Genomic DNA, 13013 nt, shown 5'->3' with positions numbered 1-13013 from the left:
TGTAAAGCTTCCCTAAGCTGGTTGGACCGTCTACGGACGGCGTGGCAGGATGGATCCCCGCTATCCGAGGTAGATGGGCTTTTCAAGTTGTTGGAGGATGCGGCCCGATATGGCAGTGATGCAGGTTTGGATACCGCGTCACTGCTGTCCAGGGCGCAATCCTCGGCGGTCACAGTCAGAAGAGCACTGTGGCTCAGACAGTGGACCGGGGACGCGGTTTCCAAGCAAGGTTTGCTATCTTTAGCTTACAAGGGTGGTCAGTTATTTGGATCTGACCTCACGGAGCTGATTGTCAAGGCAAAGGCAAAAGAAGCGGCCTTACCACAGCGAAGAACTGTGGCTTCTGCGTCGGGCAGGCCTAGTGCCGGTAGTAGTCGGCGGCCCTTTCGGTCCAGGGGACGGTCCGGTCAGCCCTCTTGGGGATCGGGTCGTCCCTCTTTTTCAGGAAAAAAGGCTTCTCAGAAATCCCGCACTCCCTGGAAACAGAGCTTCCGTCAAGACAAGCGGGAAGCTGACAAAAAGCCCGCTAAGGCGGATTGACGCCAGGTTTTCACTCGAGGGCTCTCGAGTGGGGGGTCGCCTGCTCCAATTCGAATCGACTTGGGCGTCCCGCGTTTCGGACGCCTGGGTGACGCGGGTTGTGTCAGCAGGCTACTTCATAGAGTTTCTTTCTCGACCCCCGGACAGGTTTTGCCGATCTCGCATTCCGTCAGAGCCCGAGCTAGTTGCCGCTCTACGGCAGGAGGTTGATTCCCTTCTGCTGAAGGGTGTGGTGGTACCGGTTCCGCCGGAGGATCGGGGAAGAGGGTTTTATTCAAACCTCTTTGTGGTCCCCAAAAAGGAGGACAAATTTCGCCCCATTCTGGATCTCAAAAGATTGAATCGGCATGTCCGCACCCGGAAATTCCGCATGGAGTCGCTTCGCTCGGTTGTGGCGGCCCTGTCGCAGAACGACTTTTTGGTGTCAATCGACATTCGCGACGCTTATTTGCATGTTCCCGTCGGAAGGGCCCACCAACGCTTCCTTCGTTTTGCCATAGGTCAGGACCATTTCCAGTTTGTGGCCCTACCATTCGGGTTGGCCTCGGCGCCCAGAGTTTTTACAAAAATTCTGGCACCTCTCATGGCGATCCTTCGAAGACAGGGGGTTACGGTTCTTCCCTACCTAGACGACCTTTTGATTGTGGCGTCCTCAAAGGAGGAGGCGGTGACGGCTCGCAATCTATCCCTTCAGCTCCTGGAGGACTTCGGGTGGCTGGTCAATTGGAAGAAGTCGTCTCTGGAACCGTCGCAGTCAATCCTGTTTTTGGGGATGCATTTCGACACGGTACGAGCAGTGGTGTCCCTGCCTCCAGACAAGCAAGCAAGTCTTCTTCGACATGTACAGGTTATGAAGTCTTCGACAGCAATGTCCCTTCGAAGGTGTATGCGCCTTTTGGGTTTGATGGTGGCGTCAATGGAGGCACTTCCGTTTGCCCAATTTCATTCCAGGACTCTCCAAATGCTCATTCTGAACCGTTGGGATCGATCACAGGCTTCGCTGGATCGCAGTGTCATCATCTCCCACAGGGTGCGAGAGTCTCTAGAATGGTGGTTACGTCCGGAAGCGTTATCCCTGGGGAAGTCCTTCCTCCTTCCGAGGTGGTCGGTCATAACCACCGATGCCAGCCTGTCAGACTGGGGGGGTGTCTGGAACGATCTCTGGATTCAGGGAGTTTGGTCGTCGGAAGAGTCTGTCCTGCCGATCAACATCCTGGAATTGAGGGCGATTTTCCTTTGCCTCCAACACTGGACGGTCCCTTTAAACGGTCTGCCAGTCCGAGTGCAGACAGACAACGCGACGGCGGTCGCGTATATCAACCATCAAGGTGGAACGAGGAGCTCCAGGCTCATGATGGAAGTGTCTCGGATCCTGGTATGGGCCGAGGCCAAGGTGCCAGCCATCTCTGCGATTCACATTCCGGGAGTTCAGAATATCACGGCGGACTTCCTCAGTCGCGAGAAGGTGGATCCCGGAGAATGGAGTCTTCACCCAGAAATTTTTGCACAGCTGTGCTCCCGTTGGGGAACTCCTCAAGTGGATTTGATGGCATCAAGGTTCAACACCAAGTTACCGACGTTCATGTCCAGGTACAAGGACCCGAAGGCTGTGGCGGTGGATGCTCTGGTGGCTCCGTGGGACCAATTCGAGCTAATCTATGTGTTCCCGCCGATATCCTTACTTCCTCTGGTGTTGCGTCGGATCAGACTGGAAAGAGTCCCGGCTATGTTAGTAGCCCCAGACTGGCCAAGGAGGACGTGGTTCTCGACGCTGATGTCGCTTCTGGCTGCGCCTCCACTTCCTCTCCCTCTTCGCCCGGACCTGTTAACCCAAGGGCCCGTTCGTCATCCGAACCTGAAGTCTCTGCGTTTGACGGCGTGGCTCTTGAGACCGAAATCTTGACTCGTCAAGGTTTTTCAGCCGAAGTCATTGCCAGTCTGCGAGCTGCCAGGGGTCCTGCCACTACTAGGATCTATCACAAGACTTGGGAGGCCTTCTTTTCATGGTGTTCGGGTTCTTCAAGGAACCCGAGGATTTTTTTACATTCCCAATTTGTTGGCCTTTTTGCAGTATGGCCTGGACAAGGGTTTGGCAGTTAGCACTCTGAGGGGTCAGGTTTCTGCTTTGTCCTTGCTGTTTCGGAAGGCTATCGCCTCGCGTAGGGACGTTCGTTCCTTTTTTTGCGGGGTAACCCGTCAGTTTCCGCCGCGGAAGGCGCTTGTGTCCCCTTGGCGGCTCAATCTGGTCTTGGAGGCTCTTCAACATGGGCCTTTTGAGCCTATGGACTCCGTTAGCCTTTCTTTGCTTTCTTGGAAGGTTGCCTTTTTAGTGGCAGTCACCTCTTTGAGAAGGGTTTCTGAACTGGCGGCTCTTTCTTGCTCGCCTCCTTTTCTGGAGTTTCTCCCGGATCGTGTGGTGCTTCGCACACGGGGCGACTTTCTACCTAAGGTGGTGTCACAATTTCATGTTAACCAGGATATTGTGTTGCCCTCGCTCTGTCCGGAACCGAGGAATGCGAAGGAACGGGCCTTGCACTCATTGGATTTAGTGCGGGCTTTGAAGTTCTATTTGTCTATTACTCAAGGTTTTCGGAAATCGGACTCTCTGTTTGTGATTCCAGCAGGTCGTCGGCGTGGTCAACGAGCTTCCAAGGACACTATAGCTCGATGGATTCGGTCGGCCATTTTAGAGGCTTACCGACTCAAGGGCGAATCTTGTCCAATTAAGATTCGAGCTCACTCCACAAGAGCTGTGGGTTCATCGTGGGCTTTTCATCAAGGGGCCTCGGCAGCTCAACTCTGCCGGGCGGCTACCTGGCGCTCCGTCCACACTTTTACAAAGTTTTATAAGGTGGACGTCAGTGCTTCCGCTGATGCAGCCTTAGGACGTAGGGTCCTGCAGGCGGCTGTAGTTTAAGTTATCGTTAACTTGTATTTAGCGCTAGTTGCGCATTTTTCTAGGTTGTTGGGATTCTGCCTCTGTTGGTTTTTTCCCACCCTTAATTTTTGGACTGCTTTGGGACGTCCCACTAGTAATGACTGTGTCTCCCTTCCTTCCATCTGCTGCTGAAAGACGGATTTTGGTAAGACCTTACCTGTAAAATCCTTTTCAGCGAAGGAAGGAAGGGAGACACAGCTCCCTCCCATGGCAGAAGTGTGTTGTTGTGTTTTCAGATGCAGCGTGACCCTTCTCTGATAGCGATTATCTGGGCTGAGGTCGGCGCGCTAAGGCTCTGTTCCAGCATTGCCAGCTCATCGCAGTGGTCAGGTCCAGTGAGTAGTACCTGGGACTGTGTGGTTTTTCTGTTATATGCATAACCTGTCTCTTGTTTTTTCTCTGAAGTTCTTCAGAAGGGGTTATGTTGCTCCGCTGGTGATATTTGCTCTTCCTTAGCTTGTGTACGGACTGGAGAGCTGGAGTAGGAGGAGCCCAAGCTGGAGGGGCCGGACAACACTCTTTTTTAATCTGAGGTGTTCTATCCTATGTGGGCTCCGCCTACCCACTAGTAATGACTGTCCTTCCTTCGCTGAAAAGGATTTTACAGGTAAGGTCTTACCAAAATCCGTCTTTTCGTCTGCTGTAAGCTTAAGGAACTCCTCTCTGAACTTGTTCACACTACTAACACTGTTGCCAGTGGTCCTGGTCCTCTCCTTTCCACTTAGCATCTGCCAAGTCCTGCACGCTGTGCTGTCTACTGCAGTCCATGTTGTCCAACTTCACCCTGAAGCTTAGCGAATCCACCTCAACAGGTGAATCCGTAACAAATTTAAGCAGAAACATGGAAACTTGTGAAGGCTTCACGAACTTTCAACACCACTGTATGCCTATGAGGTAGTTAGCTCAAGTCAGTAGACGCGCCAGTCGGGCTGGATATTGCAATCTGAGCACGTTCCGTGTTTCACCGATGTTTGCTACAGATCTAAAAGTATTGTACAACCTCTTCTCAAAGGGTCCTTCAATCTGACATACAACTTCTGTAAAACCGCACAGTTGCCAAGCCTGCTAATTACATAGACTTTCAGCTAGGATTTACTACTCATTCCTGCTGAGTAGTAGATATACAGGATGGAACAACTCTACATCAAGCCTGCTGGAGGAAAAATGCTGAATATGTCAGAACAGAGACTGTGTAGATAGTCTACACAAAAATGAGTTACTCTGCACACCTGCCATCAATGAGTTACATTCTGCACAGCTGCCATCAACGAGTTACATTCTGCACACCTGCCATCAACGAGTTACATTCTGCACACCTGCCATCGATGAGTTAAAAAGAAATCCTTGCATGAAGATCAATACTGATATATAAAGGAACACTGCGGGCAAGTGGTTTGCCTAGTGCAAGGGCTGAGGTGGCGGCGATAGCACAGGGATATTCGCTCTCTTGTTTTTGTATCGTGCAGCGTTTCTTTAACGGGTTAAAGATATCCCTTATTGACCTGATAGGAAATAACATAATGATTGCTGAGGGTCTGACTGCTAGACCCCCAGCGATCCCAAAAATACTGTTCTGCATAGTACCATCTAAATACAGTGGAGATGTGTATCCTTTACTTCCACTTCATTCATTGATTATGGACTGATGGAAGTAGCGGAGCGCTGTGCTCCACTATCTCCGGTAGTCCCATAGAGAATGAATGGAGCTGAGGTCGAGCGTGGGCACCTCCATGGCTTTCGCTGGGTGTTGTAGTGATCAGATCCCATATCCAATAGATAGAGGATAGCATTTATTTATGGGAATATCCTTTCATAAAACACTTCATAAGACCAATTATTTTCCTGGATTGTTCCTTTAAAAGTGCAATACTAAGGCCACGGCCCCACTATCAGTATTTGGTCAGTATTTTTTCTCAGGAGTGGGAGCCAAAACCAGGTGAGGAACAATCAGACAAAAGGTAGAATAGAAACAAGTCACCAATTCTGCATTTATCACCCACTCCTGGTTTTGGCTCCCACTCCTGGAAAAAATACTGACCGAATACTGATAGTGGGGCCGTGGCCTTATTGTGATCATAGCTCCTATGGAAAAGTAAATGGGTGTTAGGGTCATAACTTCATCAGAAAATTAAATATTGTTTAAATCAGGATTTTGTGTTATGTATATTTTTATATTTTTGGTAATGTTTTTTTCCATATCACATTCACAATCTATTAAAAAGAGAAAATATAACTCTTGCAATTTTCACACCGGCCACTCGGGCTTTTTTGGACTCTAATTTCCTGGTTCAGGACACAACAGATGAACATTAGCTGCAATAAACAGACTCCCACCCTATCGTTTGTATTGATGCATCTAATGAGTTTGTCATTGTGAAGGGAGGAGGTAAGCTGTGAAATCATCTATTGTGAATGGTGGATCCTGTGTTATCTACTGTATGTAGAAGTGTTATCAGTCATTGTGCAGGAGGGGGAGGTGAGCTGTGACATCACCTATTGTTTATGGTGGATCCTGTGTTATCTACTGTATATAGAGGTGTTATCAGTCATTGTACAGGAGGAGGTGAGCTGTGACATCACCTATTGTGAATGGTGGATCCTGTGTTATCTACTGTATATAGAGGTGTTATCAGTCATTGTACAGGAGGAGGAGGTGAGCTGTGACATCACCTATTGTGAATGGTGGATCCTGTGCTATCTACTGTATATAGAGGTGTTATCAGTCATTGTACAGGAGGAGGAGGTGAGCTGTGACATCACCTATTGTGAATGGTGGATCCTGTGTTATCTACTGAATATAGAGGTGATAATCAGTCATTGTACAGGAGGAGGAGGTGAGCTGTGACATCACCTATAGTGAATGATGGAACTGTGCTATAAGCGGTGTATAGAGGTGTTACCTATAATTGTAACCGTGCCTCTGATGATAAGGAGCCTGCTGAAAACGCTTTCTGAAAGATCAGGAAGTATGAGTCTAAAATAGCCCCAGTTGCTGGTGTGAAAATTGTAAAATTATTCTAGTTTTTCATTAAAAATACATGAAACACAAAAGCCTGATTTGATTTAAACAGAAGGTAGATTTCTGATCATATCTTTCTTTTGGTGGGGTTCTCCAACCTTTAAAAAAAAGCAGAAACTACTCCCCCACCAATCCAGGAAAGAAGCTCCGACGCTCCCATCCATCTTCATAACCCGGTTGCTGACATCTCGTCAGTAGGATCTATGATGCCAGTAGCACGGCGCACAACTGCTGTGGCCACTGATTAGCTGCAGTGGTTACTTATCAACCATTGGGGACCGCCAGGGTTTCTGTGCTGGATCGGTGGAGTATTGGGTGAGTAGAGGTTACATTTTTTTTTTACAGGTTTGAGTACACCTTTAACCATAAGTAATAAGATCATCTTATAGAAAGGGATGGAGAGGAAACAGCTAGGCTGGGGCGACATTGAGGATTCTGCTGTCTGTAGGCGGAGGAGCGGCTGCGCCTTTATATCACCATTGGCTTGGAGTGATGGAATGAGTTGTCCAAGGTGCTAATGAAGATACAAAATGCCCCGCTCCCATGTGAAAGGCTTGGTCGTATCATGTCCATGTAGCTGCCTTTACGCTACAGGACCAGTGCAAAAGTCACCAATGTAGCCAGAGCCCAGTGGGCCAGTGATAAAGGACTGGACGTGTTGACTTACGTTGCAGCTGCCTCCGTTTTTGCACGGGTTACTGGCGCATTCATTGCTCTCAATCTCACAGTTGGTTCCCGTGTATCCCGCTCGGCAGTTGCAGGAATAGCTCCCCTGACCGGTGTTGGTGCAGCTGGCCCCATTGTGGCACGGTTTGTGATTGGTGCAGTAATTCAGATCTTGATTGCAGAACAGCCCACCCCAGCCTTCTTGACAGGTGCATTCAAATGGCTGCGAGCAAGAACCGTGCAGACAGCCGGGGTATCGCACGCACTCATCACAGAGCCGACCTTGCCATCCCATACGACACTTGCACTCTCCAGGTACCTCGCAGAATCCATGCAACTCGCTGCAGCTGGGCAGACAGATAGCTGTAAAAGAAAGTGCAGATACATTTACCAAGCGCATTCACTTACCTGTCATCTCAGTTTCTGTGGGTTTTCCTATCAATCTCCTCTATTAGAAACGGAACAGCGCCCCTAGTGGATGAACTGAAACATTACAATATCCTGTTTCCTAAACCCATTAAAGACTGGGCGTTTTATTTTATTTTTGCGCTTTCGTTATGCAGACAGGAGGCTGAAATTCCACTGTCACTGGGGCTAATATACCAGCCCCAGTTACAGGGGAAATCAGGTAAAAAAAAACAACAATATTTAAATATTGAAATGCCCTCCAATGGTGTTTTGTGACCTTATAATGAGCATAATATGTTAAATGAATGAATAAAAAGCATGTAAAAAATAAATGTAAAAAGCCCACTGCAAATCCAATTCAATGTTACTAGTCCCATCCGTGTAGGAAAAAAATATATATATTTGATATATAAAAATTATTTTTACAGAAATGGGAAGACATTTTTAAATGTATTTCTGGGGTACTTTGTGGTCATAAAAAAAAGCTTAAAAAATATGAAAAAAGGACACAGATTTCCTTTATTTCTTGTTGCATGTAACCACAAAATGACACCAATGAATGTCATTCACGCCAAAAATCAGCCCTCACGCTGCTCCAGTGATAGGAAATTTTACAATTTTTGATTCTCAGAATATGTCATCACAAAAACGAGTGATTTTTTTTTAAAGTGTCTATTATACAAAAGTAATAAAGCATAGATAAAGCGATATAAATTTGGTATCGCTGTAATCGTACTTGACCTATAAAATAAAGTTAACACTTTATTTGTGCAGCACAAGGAATAGCCTAAAATTTGAAACACAATAAAAAGTGGCAAAATTGATATTTTGTTTGTCTTCTTCACAATAAAGCGCTAAAAAAAAAAGATGGTTAAAGAAGATCTGTCACTAGGACAGAAGTGGTCAGTTTTTGCTCATTATTTATTCCTGCTGCTCCCCTGAATTCTGTTCTTTGTTTTTTATGTCCACCATTCAGTTCCAGAAAAATGGACCTTTTTATCTATTATTAAATTTTACGGTCTTTCCTAAGGAGGCGTGTCTCACAGGATCCTCTGGTGTGTGTCTCACAGGATCCTCTGGGGTGTGTCTCACAAGGTCCTCTGGGGTGTGTCTCACAAGGTCCTCTGGGGTGTGTCTCACAAGGTCCTCTAGTGTGTGTCTCACAGGATCCTCTGGGGTGTGTCTCACAGGATCCTCGGGTGTGTCTCACAAGGTCCTCTGGTGTGTGTCTCACAGGATCCTCTGGTGTGTGCCTCACAAGGTCCTCTGGGGTGTATCTCACAAGGTCCTCTGGGGTGTGTCTCACAGGATCCTCTGGGGTGTGTCTCACAGGATCCTCTGGGGTGTGTCTCACAAGGTCCTCTGGGGTGTGTCTCACAGGATCCTCTGGTGTGTGTCTCACAAGGTCCTCTGGTGTGTGTCTCACAGGATCCTCTGGTGTGTGTCTCACAGGGTCCTCTGGGGTGTGTCTCACAAGGTCCTCTGGGGTGTGTCTCACAAGGTCCTCTGGGGTGTGTCTCACAGGATCCTCTGGTGTGTGTCTCACAAGGTCCTCTGGGGTGTGTCTCACAGGATCCTCTGGTGTGTGTCTCACAGGATCCTCTGGTGTGTGTCTCACAGGATCCTCTGGTGTGTGTCTCACAAGGTCTTCTGGGGTGTGTCTCACAAGGCCCTCTGGGGTGTGTCTCACAGGATTCTCTGGTGTGTGTCTCACAAGGTCTTCTGGGGTGTGTCTCACAAGGTCCTCTGGGGTGTGTCTCACAGGATCCTCTAGGGTATGCCTTTAGGTTTCTCTGCATAATTAACCCCTTTATCCCCCGAGGGTGGTTTTCACATTAATGACCGGGCCAATTTTTACAATTCTGACCACTGTCACTTTATGAGGTAATTACTCTGGAACGCTTCAACGAATCCCACTGATTCTGAGATTGTTTTTTCGTAACATATTGTACTTCACGATAGTGTTAAAATTTCTTTGATATCACTTGCGTTTATTTGTGAAAAAATCAGAAATTTGGCAAAAATTTTGAAAATTTCGCAATTTTCAAACTTTGAATTTTCATGCCCTTAAATCAGAGAGATATGTCACACAAAATAGTTAATAAATAACATTTCCCACATGTCTACTTTACATCAGAACAATTTTGGAACCAAATTTTTTTTTTGTTGGGAAGTTATTAGGGTTAAAAGTTGACCAGCGATTTCTCATTTTTCCAACAAAATTTACAAAACCATTTTTTTTAGGGACCACATCACATTTAAAGTGACTTTGAGGGGTCTACATGACAGAAAATACCCAAAAGTGACACCATTCTAAAAACTGCTCAAAACCACATTCAAGAAGTGCTTCACAGGAATTTTTGGAATGTGGAAGAAAAATAAATTTTTTGTGAATTTTTTTCACAAAAATGTTACTTTAGACCCCAATTTTTTTATTTTTGCAAGTGTAACAGGAAAAAATGGACCCCAAAATTTGTTGTGAAATTTATCCTGAGCACACAGATACCCCATATGTGGGGGAAAACCACTGTTTGGGTGCATGGAAGAGTTCAGAAGGGAAGGAGCACTGTGTGAAATTTGAACGTAAAATTGGCTGAAATCGAGAGCGGACACCATGTCGCATTTGAAGAGCCCCTGATGTACCTAAATAGTGGAAACCCCCCACATGTGATCCCATTTTGGAAACTAGACTCCTGAAGGATTTTATCAAGGGATATAGTGAACATTTTGAACCCAGAGGTACGACACAGAATTTGATAACATTAGGTCATCATATTGAATAAGTTGTCATTAGTCTTGAGCGCAAGTGCTCGCTACTTGAGTCTGCATCGGGTAGTCAGGTATGCACCATGTATCGCGGGTGCTCGAGTCCCCACCCCGCATGTTTCACGGTTGTTAGACACCCAAAAAAAAAACATGCGGGGATCGCTTGTGCGTGGCAGGCAATCCCCGCAAGGTTTTTTTGGCCGCAAAGCATGTGGGGCGGTGGCTCGAGCATGTCACTCGAGCACCCACGATATTCGGTGCATACCCGAGCACCCGATGCAAACTCAAGTAGCGAGCACTTGCGCTCAACACTAGTCGCCATATCGTCATCATTTTTTTTTTTTTTTTTTACTTTTGAAAAAATCCCAACCCCAACCCTAATACAACCCCAACCTTAACCCCAACCCTAACCCCAACCCTAGCACAACCCTAACCCGAGAGTTTATTTTTTTACGCCGTTCCTCGTGCGGTATAAGTGATTAGACGACTTTATTCTTCGGGTCGGTGCGATTACAGCGATACCAGAATCATATCGGGTTTTTATGATTGACAGCTGTCACACACTAAAATACGCTTTTTTCTTTTGCAAAGACTAGTTTTTGCATCGCCATATTTTGAGAGCTATAATTTTTCTATATTTTGGCCAACAGAGTCATGTGGTGGCTTGTTTTTTGCAGGACGAGTTGACGTTTTTATTGGTGCCATTTTCAGGCACGTGACATTTTTTGATCGCTTTCTGTTTCCGATTTTTGGGAGGCAGAATAAACAAAAACCAGCAATTCCGGAATTGTTTTTTTTTTCTAGGCCGTTCTTGTGTGGTAAAATTGATAAGGTAGCTTTATTCTTCAGGTCAGTACGTTTACAGCGGTACCATTTATATCGTTTTTTAATGTTTTGGCGCTTTTACATAATAAAAGCCTTTTTATAGAAAAAATATTTTTTTTGCATCGCTTTATTCCGAGAGCTATAACTTTTTTATTTTTCGGATGATTGAGCTGTATGGCGGCCTGTTTTTGCGGGACAAGATGACGTTTTCAGCGGTACCATTTTTATTTATATTCATCTTTTTGATCGCGTTTTATTCCATCTTTTGTTTGGCGGTATTATGATAAAAAATGAAGCAAAAAATTATTCTTTATTTCTTTTTTTTTTTACCATGTTCACTAAAGGGGTTAACTAGTGGGACAGTTTTATAGGTCAGGTCATTCCGACGATACCCAATGTGTGTACTTTTATTGTTTTGTTTTTTTTCAGAATAATATTTATTCATGAGTACAATATATTTTTATTTTTGGGGCATTATTTTTTTCATTTTTTTAAAAATATTTTTACAATTTTTTTTTTTTTCACTTTCTGATTCTTTTTTTTAACTTTTATACTTTGTCTCACTATGGGACTTTCATTTTTTTTCACCCATATCGCTTGCACAGCATAGGGATGCAGCAGCATCTCTATGCTATGCATGCTGCAGCCCTGCACACACAAGTTAGGTAGACCGCATACTGAGCACGGTCTACCTAACTTCCTGCTGTCTGGTGACCCAGATGTCGTCATGACGACATCGGGTCACCATGACAAGCAACGGGAGCCCGCAGACAGTGCGGGACGCCGGAGAGGAGGTAAATATCTGCACTTACCTCCCCTTGCCACTGGAATGCTGCAATCGACTTCCATCGCAGCATTTCGGGGGTTAATGTGCCGGGAGCGGTGAGGGACCACTCCTGGCACATAGTACCGGATGTCAGCTGTGACAATCAGCTGACACCAGGCGGCGATCGCCCCGCACCGCTTGTGTGCGGGCGCAATCGCATTCTGCGTAATAGTACATACCTGGCCCAAGTAGGCTCAGGGCACAAGGACGTACTATTACCGCAAATGTCAGAAAGGGGTTAAAATGTGATCAACGCCACCTTGTAAAGACCATAAAAATTAGCAAAAAATAAAAAGGTCCTTATCTCTGAAACCGTATGGCGAATTTAATTTGTAATTTTTTTACAAAAAAATGAATATTCAGGGGAGCAGCAGGAATAACATAAGAGGTGATTTCCATCTTTGCACTTTTGTTTTTTCCTCCTCTTTTTACAAGTGTCATCATTTTTTTTATTTTTCCTATAACACAGCTGTATGAGGGCTTGGTTTTTTTTTGCAGAACAAGCTGTAGTTTTGAATGATACCATTCATTTTATTACTAAAAATTGTTGAAAACTGGGAAAAAAAATTCCAAGTGAGCTGAATTTGTGCAAAAAAAAAACAAACAAAACACAATTCCACAATTATTTTTTAGGTTTTGTTTTTATGTTGTTCATTCTGCTATAAAAGGGACCTGACAACACGATTCTCCAGATCAGTACAATTACGGCGATACCAAACCTGGATAGTTTTTTTTTTTTTACATAGTGGAAAAAAGTTTGTAAACTAAAAAAAATCTATATATTTTTGTTGCTAGTTTCCAAAACTCATAACATTTTCATTGGAGGTGGAGTTGTGTGAGGGGTTGTTTTTTGCGTGGCGAGCTGTAGTTTTTGCTGGTACCATTTTATAGTAGATACAATGTTTTGATTGGTTCTTATTACATTTTTTACTCTTTCTGGATGATTTTTTTTCTTTTTATGGCTTCGCATTATGTGATCACATTCTGTGTACACCCCGGGAAAGTTTCTGAGGCATTTGCCAAAA

General features: G+C 45.3%; 1 protein-coding gene across 1 annotated transcript in view; it reads right to left on the bottom strand.

The window, feature by feature from the left end:
- The window catches only part of DLL3 (delta like canonical Notch ligand 3), an 83099-nt gene that overhangs the window by 32896 nt on the left and 37190 nt on the right, over nt 1–13013 (bottom strand). Inside the window, exon 5 of the mRNA XM_073637987.1 lies at nt 7165–7526. Within this exon, the coding sequence (XP_073494088.1) occupies nt 7165–7526 (362 nt within the window). The remainder of the gene's footprint in view (nt 1–7164; nt 7527–13013) is intronic.

The sequence above is a fragment of the Phyllobates terribilis genome, unplaced genomic scaffold (assembly GCF_046119375.1).
Source record: "Phyllobates terribilis strain yellow unplaced genomic scaffold, ASM4611937v1 Scaffold_7__3_contigs__length_470593459, whole genome shotgun sequence".
Taxonomy (NCBI): Eukaryota; Metazoa; Chordata; class Amphibia; order Anura; family Dendrobatidae; genus Phyllobates; species Phyllobates terribilis.
Note: the sequence above shows the minus strand (reverse complement) of the source record. Positions and strands in the feature narration are given on the sequence as shown.